Source organism: Xenopus tropicalis, chromosome 1 (assembly GCF_000004195.4).
Source record: "Xenopus tropicalis strain Nigerian chromosome 1, UCB_Xtro_10.0, whole genome shotgun sequence".
In the NCBI taxonomy this organism is placed as follows: domain Eukaryota; kingdom Metazoa; phylum Chordata; class Amphibia; order Anura; family Pipidae; genus Xenopus; species Xenopus tropicalis.
In genome coordinates this window covers 45,827,743-45,847,256 of record NC_030677.2, presented here as the reverse complement: position 1 = coordinate 45,847,256, position 19,514 = coordinate 45,827,743, and the positions used below count along the sequence as shown (strand labels likewise).

Here is a 19,514-nt window from a genome sequence, read left to right as displayed (position 1 = left end):
TTCATCCACTACCATCTCCGCAAATCAATTTGGTATGGACCCTGCTGTATACATAGGGGCATTATAGTGCTGAAACAAAAATTGGCCTCCACCAAACGTATGCCACAAACTATGAAGCTAGATTTAGTAAAAAATGTTATTGTATAATAAAGGTACTTGCATCCAAACACTCTTCTTGCACCTTTGCATACAGTATATATATGCGCTGAGCATCATTGTGTCCTTTCTGCCTAATTAATCAAGTGCAAGTGCACCTATTGAAGCTGATTAAACAAACTTAGCTCCTGAATAGATGCAATTCCCACTCCAAACACTACACATAAATTATATACAGTTATATTGTAACAATTTAGGATAGACCGGGTTATTACTTTAGGATCCTTTCTGGATGCTTTCATTTTAAAACCTGCCATAATGTTACTGCAACATCATCCATGGATGTGTGAATTCACCAGTTGCTAGCAAGTATAGTTCAATAACAGTTATACATTTATGAATGTGTTCTGGGAATATTCACCATAAATTATGCTTTATTTGCTTTTGAACTATTTAATGAAATATTAAATGTATGGTTACCAAAGTTTACATTTAAGCATTTAATGATTTATAACAGGCTTGGGGATAGGAATCATTTGGTTTCTTTTTGTTAGGGCACAAGCAGTAACATATAGTACATATAATGTTTATTGATTTATATGTTTACCACTGTTTCTCCCTTTAAAAATTAGAATGTTAGCTGCAATGTAAAAGAACACCAGAGAATGGCTCACAGTGGAATATTGTATAAATATTGCAATTTCATTTAGTATTTCATGTCTTTCAATTGTGCTTGCAACAATTAGTGTCTAAATGGGTAAAACTGGATGAAAAGAAAATAAGAAATAAAATGACGAGCAGTTGCCCTTGTTACTATGAACCTAATAATGTTCTGTCTTCACAAACCTGACAATTTGGTCAAATATTGTTGCTGAGAAAGTTGAAAAGAGCCAAAAAAACAACTTCATAATTAGCAGGACCGTGTAAGCAGAGTCACCAGAGAAATAGCTCCCAATCATGTTATTAAATAGAAATACCAGAATAAATCTGATTATAATGCAGAGAATGGCAAATGTTATACTGAGTATAATAATAAACTCTGCTCTCAGTAGTTTGGAAATGCAAGGTCCTTTTTGTACTAAAAACCAAGGGAACAGTTGCCACAATTATCAAGAAACCTAGCTGTCCCTCTGGGGCAGTGCCATACAGCAATAGTAAATACAAATATTGCAACAAGCAAACTCAGACCAATACAAATAGTCCTGAGACCTCTGCTCATGAAAACTTAATTTTTATCACCCTAGGAAAGTCATCTCTTCTGGTGAAAAATAGAGTTTTCGCCATTTCAGTCCCATATACACAGTTTTTTTTACCAATGAAAAAGAAAACAAAAAAGTTCTTCTATGTAGAAATTAGATGCAACAATTTATTTGAATTCCACATTTTACACCTTGCAGTCTTTAGAATTTTAAGCCAGTTAAACATAATATAATGTATATGTTATAGTATTTCTTGTGATTTTGTATTTAGCTTTGAAATACCAGCTTTATGGACACATCATAAATCAGATTTGAAGAAATCCTATATGCATTATATTCTATTGTTACCCTGTAAATAAGATAGTTATTACTGCTGCATCACGGAGATTAGTGTATTCTTCACTGACCCTTCCTTTTATATGACCTTTATGCTGTACAGTGCTTATAGATCTGGCAGTTTAATCACCCTAGTATGTACCCCAAGGCTCTTCAATCTCTGTCTCTCTCTTTGTTGTAGAACTACAACACCATCCATCTGATGGTGGGAATTGCAGAACAGTAGCTGCTGGAAAAATAAAGATTGGCGAGCACTATTACATTAAACCCTTTGGCATCAATCTAAAGGTCTTGCTAAAGGTGGCCCCTGGCAGTGTATGAAGTCTCCGAGCTCCAGAGAATGTATTCACTGTTTAACTGTAAACATTAGTACAGTTTCTAATGTTTTTTAGGAACATATATACTGATATACCTGACTGCCTCCCTCAGTTTCAACCCTAATAGTGTAAGCCAAGGAAAAGCTTGACCTAGGCAATTTTCTTTTTCCCTCCTCAGTTGCAGGTGGATAAGCTCTTACTGGTTAATTATTAATCAAAGAAGCGCCCAGATCATATTTGAACCCCACCAAAAATGATAGAAATGCATAATCTGCAGTAAAGAGGCTCTTTCCATGCTGATAGTACCATCTTCATTTTTCATAGATGTCCTGTTGTCAAATGCACTATCCAAGGAAGAAATTACTATTTGCAGCTCTATTTAAAGAACAGTAACACCAAAAAAGTGTATAAAAGTAATTACAGTATAATGCACTGTTCCCTGCACTGATACAACTGGTGTGGATGTTTCAAATCCCTACTATTGTTTATATAAACAAAGCTGCTGTGTGGCTGTGGGGGCAGCCATTCAAAAGACAAAAGGCACAGGTTGCTTAGCAGATAACAGATAAAGCCCCATTCTATTCTATCGAGCATATCTGCTATCTGCTATGTAACCTGTGCCTTTTCTCCTTTTTTCATCTTGAATAGCTGCACAGCCGCTTATTTATATAAACTATAGTAGAGTTTCTATAGCAAACACACAACTTTTACCAGTGCAGGGCAACAGTAGATTGTACTTCAATTTCTTTAAAACACTTTCATTTTTGTTACTGTTCCTTTAAACTTGAGAAAGTTTATGTCCTTAATTTGTGGAAAACATCTTTTACACTAAGCATGTATTAAAGGTCACATGCCCCCAAAAGTATTAATAATAAAAAAATGAAACTATTTCCTAATTTATAGTATGGAATAATTTGTATTTACCACATTTTAATCAATGATTCAGTTTAATTTTTTATAACTTTTCCCCCCTAAGCAAAGTTATTTTGTGGCTCCCTGAGCTCCTGCTTATGGCGAGTTGTGTAAACAGTCCCACCCTACTCAATACTGCATGAAAAGGGCAGCATGCAATTTTTAAAGGGCTGCTAAAAAATCTCCTAAACAAGCAATGCTCTTTGATAGCACCGAGAAGCAGCGATAGTGTATGCAATGCACAGGTTTGGCTGAAAGTTAAACTGAAACTCATGTCTTATTCTTATGAAGTAAATCAAAAAAAGCAGAAGCCTGCACCAAAGGCGTGTGCAAAAGTTTTATTGAACACGCGCTCATCATTTCTCTTTGATCTAAGTGGATGTTACCACTGAGTTTTGTACAGCAGTGAAAAGTTATGGGACCACATTGGTAATCTCAGCCGTTCATAACACAGACATCAAATCCATCCAACTATTCCTCTTTTTAACCTCTTGGATACTAAGATGACTTGCAGTGTAATGAGCTGGAGACCCTGAGGTCTTAAATCTCGCTTCTGCATTGCCAAGGGTATTCAGATGTGTATGAACTAAGGCACCAGTCTTCCTCCTCTGAATAATTGATGATACACGGTGTCAGCTTATATTAGTGGTCAGATCACCCTTGTATCTGTGTGCGGCCACATCAGGAAAGCAACAAGAATTTGTGTTTTTGATGAATGTTCCTTTTCGGTTTTCAAACTCAAGTATGAAACCTGAGACAGTTAAGGGCGAAGGAGAGGCCCTCGTGTCACCATGTCAACAACAGCATCCTATGTACTTTGAATGGTTTACAGCACTAAATAATATAATACAGGTATAGGATCTATTATTCAAAACTCTTGGGGCGTGAGGTTTCTGTAATTTGGATCACCATATATAGGTATGTGTTTGCTTTGGAATCCAGGGATGGATTCATAAGGCTAGTGTCACACAGGGCAGATTCTTGGCCTGCATTTATTTATAAATGGATAAATGGAGGGCAAGAATCCACCCCTACACTAGGAGAAGTTGAGGCTGCACCTGGAACTATTGCTTTGGCCTGGGTGTAGCCACATTAATGCAGTTTCAAGCCAAATTCCACTTAGTGTGGCATCAAAGCAGTGCCTCTGGGTGCCACCACAACTATCATATTTTTCCATGCTTTGCTTTGAACTCCATGGCTGGATAACTAATGGTTTACTTTTCAGTGTTAGTCTATTGTTTGTTTCACATTCCCTGGGTAGTGCAGTGTATATCTGTGGCCAATCACAGACATTTAAATTTTTTTTTTTTTTTATTAAATCAAAATTTTAGAATAGTTAACTAACTGCTAAATTGCTTATCTCTAGCCATTAGAGATCCTCACAACACTAACAGCTCTCCCCCTGCTTTGTACGTTAAGTAAGGGATGACTGTACTCCCTTGGTATAGTTAAATCAGTTCAAATTAATGCAGTAAAACAGTATGGCAAATATGGTAGGAAGTGGGTTTTGTGTTCTCTTCCCAAAGGAAAGTTCTGTTTATATCCAACTTGTTTATAAGGGCTGTAGCTTCTAAAAGGGAAGGACTCATAAATCGGCTTTGAGATTTGTATTCGGTGCATAACAAAGTAATGGCAATCTGTAGGCTTTATGCTGACACACTCCTTGGTGAGCAGACAGGTTTCCCACTAGAACCATTGACTCTCGATGCTGATTGCCTGCCTATTATTTTTCATATTGATGAATCGTATTAAATATGTAAATGTGCCGTTCATCATTGTTGTTTACAGCACAAAGCAGCAATCCCAAAATGGCTTTCCCAGAGCATGTGCTGGGATGGCTGTCAGGTGATATTAATTCAGGTAACATAGCAAGCAAATTTATCTTGTTTGTAAGCTTTTCATTTTGAAAATTATGCTGGCAGAGATCAGCTCCCGGTGTGAAAGTTGTCCAAACATAATAGCGCATCAGTTTGAAAGCATAATAGATATGAGAATGCAACCCACTAACAGCGTGACAGTGCTTTTTATTAGCCTCGCCACCACATTGCATCCCAGTTAGAGCCATTACATATCTCTTCCTTTCCGCCTGTGTCACTTGTGATCTATTTACATATGAATGTTGGGAGGCTTAAGAATTGTTAAGTCATATTCACATCTCCACAGCCGTGCCTTATGCCTGAACATTACTCAAAAGGAGAAGGGGAGGAAAAACTAGAAAGGAAGTTGGTTTCATGCAGAGCTGGGTTATACACATCATTTGTATCATACAAGATCAGGAATATCACCTGGCTGAAATTAACATTTTATATTATAGTGAAAATATACATAAATATAGTGAAAAGAAAAGGACATACATTGTAAAGAATAAGGGTGTAGGTTATTGTTTGCACAGAACATGCATTAAAATGTATAAATAGAAGTTTCCATAGAGCATGCTACTGCCTAGAGCTCCCAAGTTCCATCCATGTATTACAGTAGTCTATGGAAAATGGCTGAAATATTCAATATAACATCACATCATTTTTAGAAATACGAATGTTTGCTCTGTGCACACTTCAAATTCTGTCCCTTTTATGCACAGAGAGGGAGTTATAGGAGAGTAAACATTACCTATAAACAGAATATACCATTTCCATTTATCGTAGAGAATTTCAGTCATTTCATAACGTAGCTTTTCACCAAAAAGAGCCCTGCTCTGTATCTTCAATGCACAGAGGCTCAGAACTATAAGTATAGTTTTTTCTGGTCACTATGGATTTTACTGTCTAAATGACATTCTTTTTTTATTTTTAGTCTCCTAAATTTCATTATTTTTTTTAAAGGATGTTTTTATTTATTTTTCCTATAACAAATAGGTATACATAAAATATTTTACTTTAATAAAACAAGTGTTCCTATGGGTGACAATATTCATACTTTGGGTATATTGTTTGATATTGTATAAATACTCTACATTACAATTAAGCCTATTACAGCTACATTTCCTTATTTGACATCCCATGTATTACCCAATTCAAAATATATATGGTAATTATCAGCACTGGGGTAACCTACTCCATTTTATGTAGTTGTAATAATGCCCACACTTTAATGTGCTGCCACATATTAAGGCACATATTAAGGCATTTGTTAGCAAACGTCATGAATTGTGAAATTAGCATTGTTATTGAAACTGCAATGTTTATTCTGCACTCATTTAGCTAGAATTGGTTTCTTAGTGGCTTTTATTACATTTTCCAGTAGGAACCCAGCAATTAGTATGGATTCTGCAGTGTATATGAGGTTAATATGGTTACCTTTAGCTGTATATTTTCCATCTATTTTTTTTTTAAACACCTTTGTTTTCCTTTTTACATGTACCAAATGTTCTGTTCCTATCACATCTGCACTAACAATCAGCATTAAAACTGCCCATTAAAACCTTAATAGGTGGGAGTCATCATGCTAGTTATAGAGAGTAAAATGGCTGAAATATTCAATATAACATCCCATCCTCTTTATACATAGAAATGTATGTTCTGTGCACACTACAAACTCTGCCCCTTTTATTCCAAGATTTTACATTAATAATACAAGTGTCCCTATGGGTGACAATCCTATGGCATCTGCACTTACAATCTGGCAGAAAGACTGTCCGTAACAGGTGGGAGTCATCATGCTAGTTAACCATGCTAGTTTTAGAAAGTACATTTCAAATAACCAACCGGCCTCTATTTTTATGGTTCTTCCATTGGTGTAGGACTTTCAGGCGCACAGCCTTGCTCTAAACTGGTCTTATACATTTTCATTTGATTTGGTTTTTATGTATTTTTGGGCAAAGGTCCTAATCCCACCCCAAACCCCCAGTGTGGAAAAGTATGGTTATTTTCCCTTCCAGCCATTAGAACCCTTACACTATATAATTTCATCAGCAGCACAGTATTTATTCCCTTTTGCTTGGGTATAGCAAGTCTATGACAAGATGGTCTTAGTGGAGTTTAATAATATTCTTGTTCAAAGCTGTTCTCTTCGTTCCTTTGATTGTGATTGTGTTGGCCTCAATCCTGTCTCCTTCTTGAACTTATGCTATCCTTACAATCGCTTCATTGTTGAAGGGACCTGAATGGGATAATGAGAATATCTGCAGATGTGTATGTGGAAGATGAAGCAAAAAGACTTAGCTTTGTCTCAGCCTTCCGTTACAGTTCTATTTAAAGAAGTACCTATAAAAATCCTAGTCCATTGGGAGAAGGCCCTTACATCCCCATTGCCCCCGATATTAACTAAACAATAGCTTTGAGGAAATGATAATAGATTGAAGTCACTTCAAGGATTTTTTAGAGTAATTTTTTTTCCCGTATGCAGGGTATCTGTATAATGTTCTGTGAGCTAGTAGAGATTGCCGAACTTTCTCATCTTACTTCCTTTTCTGCCAAGTCATACGCATTGGTATGTTGTCTGCTCTGCTGAGGATCCCTTGGTTACACCCTTGTCATTAAATTGTTCATCCTTTCCTAGTCATTATGAGGAAGCCTGATACCAAGAACCTGTAGCTATTATAACATGGATAAGTAAAGAGCAGGTGACACACACATTTGCTAGAATAAATGCCAAACTGTAAAGTAGGGGTTTTAACTAGCTAATTGCCTAACCTAAACTTTTAATGAATTGCTCTAGACAACACATTGTAATGCAGACCCGAGACCACAAATATTTTAAAGCAGCAATTTAAACAAATATGCTTACCATTCACATATGCCATATGTTAACCCAATGCTATAAAACAGTCAGCCAGGCATAGAGAGCCATATCCTGTCTAGGCTAATTGGACGGCCTTCAACTAAACTGTCTTGCAGGTGTTGGCTTACTGTAACACTTTCGCTTATGATCCATTCAAAGAAGCCATGATTTCAGTGCAGTGCTACAGAATAAAAGGAAAAAAATCTTATTTTAGACATGAGTTGTTTTAAATAGAGAAGATGAAGAAGAGCCCTAGGTTGAAGAACCAAATTAAAGGTAATGAATTTTGAGGGAGAAGTACAATGCCCTTTTCCCAAGACACTGGCTAGCCACTGTGACCAATTTGCTCTGATACGATGGGAAGTTCAAGTGACGAGTGGCCTCCTCTTCCGCAGGTGTTGTAGTGGGATTTTAGGTAACCAATCTTATGTGCACTCAGCTCAACCAGATCAACTAGAGACATAGAAATTAATGATAGACTAATTCAGTTGAAAACTCCAGTCCATTTAGCATCTACTTAGAATTATTTATTTGAAAATGTCTACAGTGGACCACCATCTACACTATGGGGCAGATTTACTATGTGGTGTAAAAATAATGATAAAACTGTGTGTGACAAAATGAGATACATTAATCATTTGTAGAATTAAGTGGGAGTGAATACATTGCTTGCAGTGACTGTAGAACATCTCCATGCAGTGGTTGTAACTAAGCTGAGGTTTAAATAGATGGCGCTTGTGTGTATGAAAAATACCTTAGCATGCAAGTAATATGGCAGATGCCATTATTATGCGTATATGGAAATAAGCAGAATGTTTTGTGCACACAATAAACTGGAAAATGGAAGATACAATGTGCTCTAAAGCAACATAGCATTTATTCTGTATACTCTGGTGACTGGTTAAATCATCAGTAGAGAAAGTAAAGACCAGGTATTTGTATTGTATTATATTCATATTAGTTTTTGCCATAGACATATAAGCCATGTATTTTTCACTTGACAATCTTGTTAAAATAACGCGGCCGTTTCCTTGTGTGAGTTGAGGCTCATTGTTCCTGCGACTGCTGCAAGTGCTTGCACCGTATTGTACAGTCACCTGTTCCATTTGGCTCTGAGAGTTATTTATGCAGCAGAAGACTAAAGAGACTGCAGCCTTAGGCACAGAGCTCATACTGGGCCTCTCACAAAACCTGCCTTGCTTTTTGAAAGCTGGAATAAGCAATGCGTTTAATACTGTCGTATATAGGTCAGTTTCACTTCCAATGCTTTTCAGGATTGGATATTCTCCTAATGCCAAGTCTACATGCACAAGGGACAAGTCTAACTGTGCTAACTATAACCCACAGGAGCATGGCAGCTATAGAGCATTATTGTAACTGAACCTGAAGTTCTTACTTATTCATAACCAAATAGTGGCACTCACATAAATATTAGTAGGAGATATGTTATCTAGAAACTCCAAAACATGGCAATGTCTATCTCCTATTCAAACAAACAATTCTTGTTTTTCACCCTGTACTTCATTTTTACAAAACTAGCTTGCTTATGGGTAACAACCCTGTTGAGTTTTTAACCCTTTCCTTGTAGAATCTACATTGTTTGCCAGGAAGTTACAGAAATGTAGAATCTTCATTTCCGCAGTCTGTTCTCATCATTGAGAATAATGCATTGACTTGCAACACGTGGTGACAGAGTGGCTGTGGGCCCTGCCAGTAAAAGGTTAATGTTTTAGTAGCCCGATGGCATGGGCATTCTATTACAGAACAACCCCTTACCTGTAAAATCCCAGGCATATCTAAATATATATTAAAATAACTTTGTGTGTTTTAACCGACACCTTTTTGGAGCTGAGATGCATATTTAATGAACCTTTCCCTGAATGAATCTGTTATTTATATTACTACAACTTGCATATTGACCTGGTTCTTATGCAGAACATTAAACCAAGCTTCTTCTGCAGATTTGTCTATATTTGTCGGTATATTTGTGCAAATGTTACATGTGGGCTGTATCTTATTTACTACTGTTTGTGCATTGCCTTCCCTGTGTATACAGTATGCCAATATCCCTATTAGCCCAAAGGCAATAAATATGAAAACCTGATAAATAAATAGTGAGTTGCCTGCTGTGCTGGCCTTTTGAGCCTTCCTCCACTTCTTCAATGCAACTAATTATATAGCAGAGCGCAAGTAGCAGGACAACACTGGGAATTAAGTACGGGCTTATCTGTAGGCTGCACTGGTAGCCACTCACTTCAAAGGCTATTCCCCATGTCATTGTGACTGGGTGGGTTTGCTGAAGACAAGCTGCACACTTGATCGTACATGCAGAGCTGTGCAGAATAGCACTCGGTTGATGCTACAGCTAGCACAACATGCAGTCTCTCTCCACGTGCATTCCTCCTCTGAATATATGCAGCACCCGGAAGGAGAGGTATGTGTGCTCGTATACATTTTATAGTCTGGCACCCCTAATTGCTTTGCCATAACTGATCAGAATAGGTTGTTTTAGCACTGGGCTGTTCAAGCTTTCCCTAGCATTGTTATACTTTTTATAAAAATTGTTATACTTTTATAAAAATGCTGTGTATTGTGCTTGATCCAATATACGAAGGCTTTGCATTTACTGTGGGCTTCAAATTAGTTGAAACAATACTCATTTATCAGCACATGTACTGTATTTGCTTGAAATGTTTTATTCTTAAGCCTTTATCATATTTTGCTCTTGCAGTTTCTTTGAGGCACCTATATGTAGTTTGGTCATATTTATTTATTTATAGTGCTTCTTGTGTTCTAATATCTTGTCATTCATAATTAGGAGATTTGAAGTACATATGTTGATGGCATGGATTTAATGTGTCCCAATTAAATGAGAAAAGATCATATAAAACACGTGTTTAGCGTTTTGAGGCTTGGAGGACTTGAATGGAACTTGAAGCTTCTGATGATAGATACAGAATGGATCTGAACTACATAACTGTCAGCTGTACTAGTTTCCTGGGATACATGTAAAAAGTTAGAAGGTGTAGGGCCTTCAGCAAAACTGGGTGGTGTTACAGTGGCTGTGCAGTTATTAAAGGGAATCTGGGACTTACCTGGATGAATAGATCTTTCGGGTTATGCTTTTTAAGGGAGCTGTACATTATCCTTAGTATAAATGAATTGTCCTTTAACAGGAATACACGAAGTCTAAAAATAATGCAACTCTGAGTTTTAGCTGTTGCTTCACAAAAACTTACACTGTATGTTCAGTGATCACTGGCCAAAGGCCTGACTTGCCCCAAAGTAACTGTTTAGGTGATATTTGCAGAACTTCCCAGATTGACATGAAAGGGCTAAATATGAGAGTGTGCAGCCCAGTTTATAACAACTGATATGCTGATATTTGGGACAGTGGTTTTGTTTACATGACAGAAATGTGTATTCAGCTTTCAAGCCCAAAAAGTTAGGCTGTCACTTACAGAACAATCCAGCTGTCAGTAGCAAAAGCATTTCTATTTAACAAGTTTTCTTTTCATTTTGAATTACAATTTGCTGTATTTAAGCACTGCTTCTACAACGAAATACAGTACATGAGAACATTTGTAAAGACAGGGTGAGCTTACTTTATGACTAGCTACTACTGGTACAGATAATGTCCAGGACCTGGGGTTTTCCCAGATAATGGATCACCATACCCTTAGGGGCACATTTACTAATCCACGAACGTCCGAAAAGCATCCGAATGCCTTTTTTTCATAATGATCGGTATTTTGCGAATTGTCGCAAATTTTTCGCACGCTCAATACGAAAAAGTCGCGACAATTCGCAAAAGTCGTAATGGCTATGCAAAAGTCGCGACAATTCACGAAAGTCATAATGGCTATGAAAAAGTCGCGACAATTCACGAATGTCATAATGGCTATGAAAAAGTCGTGACAATTCACGAAATTTGTAATGGCAATGAAAAAGTCGCGACAATTCGCACAAGTCGTAACGGTTACGAAAAAGTTGCCACAATTTACGAAAAAGTCGTAACGGCGACAAAAAAAAACGCAAAAAATACGAAAAAGTCCCAAAATTTTTGTTTTACAATCCGAATTTTTATCATTCAGATTCGTGGATTAGTAAATCAGCCCCTTAGTCTACTAACAAAGTAGGATTGTTTGGCTACCAATATGGATTCATGCAGCTTAGTTACCATCAAGTACAAGGTTTTATTGTTACAAAGAAAAAGTTGAATTATTTGCTTTCTGGATACGGGTTTCTGGATAACAGATCTCTTACCTGAATATGTAGTGCAATAAGGTGTTGTTCTTGCATTCATCCAAAACTTCTTATTTACTACTTATGGATATTTCCTGATCATTCCATCCATGCTAACACAACCATTGCTCACCGTTGCCTTGTCCTTTTTCTAAAAAGACCATGGCTGCAGGAATATGAGTATTGGAGAGCAGGCATAAATCTGCTAATGACTTCCAAAAACACAAGCTAAAAGCAAACATTATAACAACATTAACCACAAAGACATATAGGCAATGTACTTAAATGCCACATACCATAGTCCGTGTGAATTGTAGATATTACACTGGGGGAGCTAATCTCTGTAAATAATGTCCTGCTAATGCAGAGAACTATTTTCATGTAGCCCTTTGGCCTATAAGTGTGTTTAATCTCCTACACCAACACTTGTGTTGTTGCTTGGCAACTTTATTGCATGAGTAGAACTCAATTTACCCCCATCCCCCATGAATGGAACCAGCACATTGCAAATGGAGAGAACCTACATGAACGTAACTGATGTGGCTTTTGGCTACAATTTGTTACATTTGACTTTAATACAAGAATGCTCTGGACCTCGGGCTTTCTAGGTAACGGGCTTTCCATAATTTTGGTCTCCATAGTTTGTTTTTAATCATTGAAACATTAAATAAACACAATAGAATAGTATTGCCTCCAATAAGGATTAATTATATTTTAGTTAGGATCAAGTACAAGGTACTTTTTTATGTATGTTGTATATTTTATTTGAGATAAAGAAAATATGTTTTAAAATGTGTAATTATTTGATTAAAATAGATTCTGTAGGGGATGACCTTCCTGTACTTCAGAGATTTCTGGATAATGGGTTTCTGGATAACGCATACCATACCTAATATATATATGTGTTAATAGACTAAAAAATGTAAGTACCATTCTTTCCCAAGTAGACTCACTAATGGATCATAATCACACAAAAAACACATTGTATCTCATCCACCATATAATTTTGCGCCACTCTTAGGTTGGTAATAGAAATTATAATGTGGCTAGTTGATGAATTTGGTGCTTGACCTTGTGAAACAACAACTTGGATGTGATGAAAGTGAAAACATATATATATGTGCAACAAAAAAAAATGATGGAAGTCATTACAAGATAGCAAAGCATGTTTGGCGGCCCTCTTACAGGCTGCATGCAAGGAGTTAGCTCTGAGTACAGAGAGAGTAAAGGCATGGATATTTCTCTATCTGTGATACAGACAACATTCCTTCCTGCTGCTCGCTCATGCATGGGCACACAGTTGTGACAGGAGCCCACAGAACATTTTGTATGCGTGTATGCAGTATAAAATCATTCATGTTGCCATGTTTAATTGTCCATGGATAATATCTGAAATGAGCATTTTTAGACACACGCAATGCATCATTCCTACCAGATATAGATATTGCCAAACTGCCTGATGTGTCAAGTCATTATACAAGATTACATTCAACTAAATTGCATGCAACTGTTGGATGTTCTCTGCAGCCAACTCTGTCTTTTTATTTGTTGCAGTAGTTTAAGGGCGAAGACACACGCAACAATAAGTCTCTGACACAGTACTGTATGGCGGGAAATTCGCCACAATTAGTTAAAACCAACTTTATTAAAAGTCATGCCGACTAATTACCACCTACTACAAGCACACATATAGGGGCTGATTTATTAAAACTCCATAATTTCTCTTTTTTTTTTTTATTTTCAAATTCAACGAAATTTGTTTTCATGAAAAGGAAAAGTTGCTCTGAGAAGTTGTATAAAAAGTGACTTTTTCGTATAAAATTTTGTGATAAATGTTAATGGTGACCTTGCCATTAAATCTACATTTCATGTATTGGTTTGTGAGGGAGACACAAGCTCTGTTCTACATATTGCATTGCTGCAATCTCTGTCTATCTTGTTTGACCTATGTCCCTTCATGTTAGATTGCAAGCCCTTTGGACAGGGTCATCTTTACCTTTGTAACATGAAATAATAGTATAATAAATAAAGGAGATATAAGTTATTGCTGAGCAAAATAATACATACTGCATATACACAGGCACATTTGTCAAGGCTGGAAAGTGTTATTGTATTAACGCCTTACCCCAGACTATCTGACTATCAGCCTACATTTATATATATATATATATATATATATATATATATATATATATATATATATATACACAGGGCAACATTAAAAATACATTGTACAGCACTATTTGTATAGCACATACTTAGTATAGACCAATATCCCTGAGTACCCAGAATTCTAGACAAGAATGATGTTGTATTTTATCCCTATAATTTTTATTAAGGTAAAATAAGCCTGTAGTGGTCACTCGTATTGAAGCTTTTAATAGCTTATGTCCAAGTGGTGTCCCTGCAACATCCACATGCATCATTTCACTGTCAGGGATGCTGTAAGTTGTAATTTAAAGACAGCTGGGGGTCTGCAGGTTGGCCGTGCCTCCATTAAATTCTTTGAATGCTCCCTAGGGAGTTAAAGATACTGTGCTGCCTGGGAGGGATGCATCATGTCTAAAATCTATATTGTATCTGAAGAGCTGTGGCAACACACTGCAATCCCAACGTACAATAATTGTTAGCTATTGCAGATGTAAGCCGGAGCCATTCACCTCCACATGCGCGGCACTCTCGTTGGAAAATAATTAGTGCTGCAACTATGTCGGAATGGCGCCCCTCATGTTTTACATACAGCTTCTCCATTCCCGCTTCCTACAGTCCTCAGCAGACTTCATCAAAACTGACACTTCTGTAATAGAATCGCTGGTAATTTGAAAATCATCTTAGCTTTAGGGCTTGCGAGCACATGGGACATAAGTAGCCAAATGATGTGGGGCTGAAGGCAGTAAAAACATGTTGACATCTTGTCAAACAAATTGACAAGATCTTAAGTATTATCCTTGAAAATGTGCGGATTGAGAGATAAATATGATTCTTTTGGGTCATGGTTTAGCAATGTCTCTGGGAATGCGCATCTCAGTCTGAATAAACAAATGTTGTGGAGATGGAGGCACAACGAGCTGCCTTGCTCTCTCATCTTTTGGCATGTACTGCCAGAGACTTTTTAACAATGGCAATCATTTGCCTGAATTTGCTTTTCATTGGAAATGTTTAAAGAAGGTTTAATGAGAATTCTGATGTGTGAACAAGTTCTAAACATGTAAACAAACCATAACTTTTGTTCTGGAACTTTGTATTGCTCTTACAGACTTACAAATTCTTAATATCTTGAATGCCAATAGCCACGTATTCTTAAAGGGGCAGTATACAATTTTTTGCAATGAATAGGGCATATGCTAAACATCCTTAAGCTAAAAAGGCCCAATAGGGACACTTAAACTACTCCATGTTTGGTCCTTGCAAGGTTGGTAATCTGATTTTCATAAGTAAAACAATAGGCACAAGTATGTTCAGCACAGCCCTTATTCCTTGCACTCATGTTGAAAACAGGGTAAACTGCCCCTATAATGGGCAGTCATTTTACGTAGCAATCACTACCTAAAACACAATCATCATCATTCTTCTCTGTTTCCGTTAGGCCAGTGGCACGCAGCACTTTCTCCTCTGGCGTTAATATATCAGCAGAGAATCAGCTGATCTGCTCCTGTCCACCCTGTTTGTTGTGCTGAATCTCTCAGTGTGCACAGGGTTTGATTTAGGTGCAAAATCTGCGCCATGTGAGTTTTAAGTAAACACTGTAGGACTTATTGACAATAACCCAAGCAGTGCTCAAAGTGCACAAAAGGCCACATCTATTAGCTATTTTTTGCATTTTGCCCACTACATAGAGTATTGTGCAAATAGCTGCAGTCCTCTCAGAGACCTACTCCACTGGTTAATATAGTGCTGATTGTGTGGTTGTATTTAAATACACTATGCCATCTTCTTGCTTATTCTAAGTGGATTGTACTAAAGTAGCACCGTTATGGGGGGTGAAAAGGAAGCTTGTGACTAGCCAGTCTGAATGATAATCTTAGATAGGACTAAAACTGTCACAGAATCTAAGGGGGGATTATGATGCATTTCAATCAGACAAATAGAACACGACCTATGAAGGTATACATGCCCTTTACCTAGCGATCAGACAATTATTCCGGGAACACAATGAAAGAAACTATGTGTAATGGTAACTAAAACTTTTGCGACAGAAATGCTTAAACGCATAAACTTGTTTAAAAAAACTAATCTGTTTATTTAATTGAAATGTACCCTTAGGCTACTGTCACTAGGTTCAATTTTTTTTGCCCGTGATGTGACAAATGGCCCCTTACGGGGACAGGCTTAGAAAGAGAGTGTCAGCTGAGTTAACATGCTCCCTGCTTAGCTTCCTGTGCCTTCCCCGTCAGCATCACCACTCACGGAATAGACACCGAGAGCTCTATTCCCCCACAGCAGGTGATCGCTCTGAGCGTGCCTTGGTCTTAATGGGGTCTTGCATGTTGGAATGACCTCTGCCCAGGCCCCTTACCAGTGCAGTTATTACTAGGCAGTTATGGGCAAGTGTGACCTTTGTGCCTATATATACATATACTTTAATATTTCTTTAAACAAGACTTTGTGTTTACATAAATGTTTGAAGGAAAACCCAAGCTTCTCTGAAACAGTCACTGGTTCTTGGATTGTATTTGATGTACCCCTATAGATGCTATGTGCCAAGGAATGTGTGAAAAAGAATGTGTTATATATAATTTGCCAGATGCAAAGACAAAAAAGTGTTCCATATATGTTGTGACAATATGCTATTAGCATTTAAAATACGACAGCATAGATTAGCATAAAATATGTGTCTTGCAGATAGGCGCTAAATTCTGCACCCATAGTCTTAATACAGTCTCCAAGATTAAACAGAACAACATAAAAAAATAAATCGGATTTCTGTATTTAGTACTGTGGTCACTTCGGTGAGGCTAGACATGCATTATATGAGAGAAAAGGCTAAGGCTTCAACTGTTACGGCAGATTCATGCTGGAAAGGGTTTTCTTTACAATACAGTAGAAAAGTATAAGTTGTGTTTAAGGCTCTCCCGTACACCGATCAGATGGAAAAGATAGAGCTGTAAATAACTTTTTCAGTCCCCAATGTTTAGCTGCTCATTGGAATATTTTATTTTCAAGTTCATCCTTGTATATTGTTTTTATTTACAGGTTAGTGCCCAGGGTGCGCAGTGGAACGCGTTGTACGGAAACCATAAATAGCGGGTTTTTTAAAGTACAAGCGTTTTGTCTGCTTCATCCATTCCAAGATCTGGACAGATAAAGGACACATTAAATATATCACCAATTTCCCTTGGATAAGTCCTTGTTTCATAAAAGCATACAAATGAACTAAAGAAGGGAAACGCACAGGCAGCACAGATTGCTTCTTTCACACTGGAGAAAAAGTGCTTTTGTAGCAAACTTTGAGCTTTACAAATAGCATCGTTGTGCTACGCTAATGCATCCGGCACCCTTGGAAAAGGTCAATGCTGAAAAGTGACAGTGTGCGCATTTCCATGTCCTCAGCGGATTTTAATGTGTAGCTTATATTTACGCAATAAATGCAATCACTGGAACTGTGAGAGTGTTCATAAGTGGTTCAGAGCAGGTAGTCTGGGCCTTGTATGTATTGGGGCCACTCACAGATGCACTTTGGAAAATGAACAAATGCACCCCAAAATTATATATTAGCAGTAAAGACTGAACTGCTGTTCATGTGGTATTTGAATATTGACTCTTGGCAATGTTCCATAGATGTACATTTAACTGTGGCAGTAACATCTGGGAAGGGACTGTGACATAGCAGGTATAGTAGGGAGAGATGGTGCCTATAGTAGCAATGGGGCGGATAATAGCCTCTGGGAAGGGACTGTGGGATAGCAGGTATAGTAGGGAGAGATGGTGCCTATAGTAACAGTGGGGATAATAGCCTCTGGGAAGGGACTGTGGCTGTGGGATAGCAGGTATAGTAGGGAGAGATGATGCCTATAGTAGCAGTGGGGATAATAGCCTCTGGGAAGGGACTGTGGCTGTGGGATAGCAGGTATAGTAGGGAGAGATGGTGCCTATAGTAGCAGTGGGGATAATAGCCTCTGGGAAGGGACTGTGGCTGTGGGATAGCAGGTATAGTAGGGAGAGATGGTGCCTATAGTAGCAGTGGGGGGTAATAGCCTCTGGGAAGGGACTGTGGCTGTGGGATAGCAGGTATAGTAGGGAGAGATGGTGCCTATAGTAGCAGTGGGGGGATAATAGCCTCTGGGAAGGGACTGTGGCTGTGGGATAGCAGGTATAGTAGGGAGAGATGGTGCCTATAGTAGCAATGGGAATAATGGCCTCTGGGAAGGGACTGTGGCTGTGGGATAGCAGGTATAGTAGGCAGAGATGGTGCCTATTGTAGCAGTGGGGGGATAATAGCCTCTGGGAAGGGACTGTGGCTGTGGGATAGCAGGTATAGTAGGCAGAGATGGTGCCTATTGTAGCAGTGGGGGGATAATAGCCTCTGGGAAGGGACTGGGGCTGTGGGATAGCAGGTATAGTAGGCAGAGATGGTGCCTATTGTAGCAGTGGGGGGATAATAGCCTCTGGGAAGGGACTGGGGCTGTGGGATAGCAGGTATAGTAGGCAGAGATGGTGCCTATTGTAGCAGTGGGGGGATAATAGCCTCTGGGAAGGGACTGTGGCTGTGGGATAGCAGGTATAGTAGGCAGAGATGGTACCTATTGTAGCAGTGGGGGGATAATAGCCTCTGGGAAGGGACTGTGGCTGTGGGATAGCAGGTATAGTAGGCAGAGATGGTGCCTATTGTAGCAGTGGGGGGGATAATAGCCTCTGGGAAGGGACTGTGGGATAGCAGGTATAGTAGGGAGAGATTATGACTATAGTAGCAATGGAGATAATAAACCTATTCATAAATATTTTCCTTTGTGTCTTTTACAGGCATTTTCTGTTCAAAACAGGAACAGGGACGACTCCACTATTCAGCACTGCAACGCCAGGGTACACAATGGCATCTGGCACTGTTTATACCCCTCCCACCCGACCACTTCCTCGCAACACCTTATCAAGAAGTGCTTTTAAATTCAAAAAGTCCTCCAAGTACTGTAGCTGGAAATGTACAGCACTCTGTGCCGTAGGAGTATCGGTACTGTTGGCAATACTACTATCATACTTCATAGGTAAGTGAAGGGGAATGCCTGTGTCTGCATTCTTTTTATTCAGTTATTAACTTTTCGTGCTCATCTGGATCCCACAGTGGCTCAAAAACCCACTGGTAAATGATAAGTACATTGATACAATGAGAAGTACATTAATAAGTGCAGAATGTATATTAAAGTGAAATAATAACACAACCAAATCACACACAATATATAGTAAAACATTAGAGCCTGCACAGTATACATGGGTCCAATAAATATGCTTGTTTAACATAATCTGGAGCATAATAACAAATAATGGTGCACTATATTTAAGCAAAAAACACGATCCTTAGAATGTGTCTCTATGGATTGCCCTTTGTTGTCTTTAGCATGTGCAAAACTCTGCTAACACCTGGCTTAAGTGTGAGACAAACAGAGCAGCTGCAGAGCTTTAAAGTTCATCTCTATTGCCCAAAGCTACCTTGTGTTTCTTCTCTATACATTTGTTTTGCATTTTCAGCACACACACA

The 19,514-nt window shown here is 38.2% G+C and overlaps 1 protein-coding gene across 8 annotated transcripts in view; it reads left to right on the top strand.

Moving 5' to 3' along the window:
- Nucleotides 1-19,514, top strand: part of tenm3 (teneurin transmembrane protein 3) — a 580,699-nt gene that overhangs the window by 439,175 nt on the left and 122,010 nt on the right. For all 8 annotated transcript variants that reach the window (XM_031895448.1, XM_031895444.1, XM_031895443.1 and 5 more), the window contains one exon: nucleotides 18,785-19,023. In XM_031895448.1, coding sequence (XP_031751308.1) covers nucleotides 18,785-19,023 — 239 coding nt within the window. The remainder of the gene's footprint in view (nucleotides 1-18,784; nucleotides 19,024-19,514) is intronic.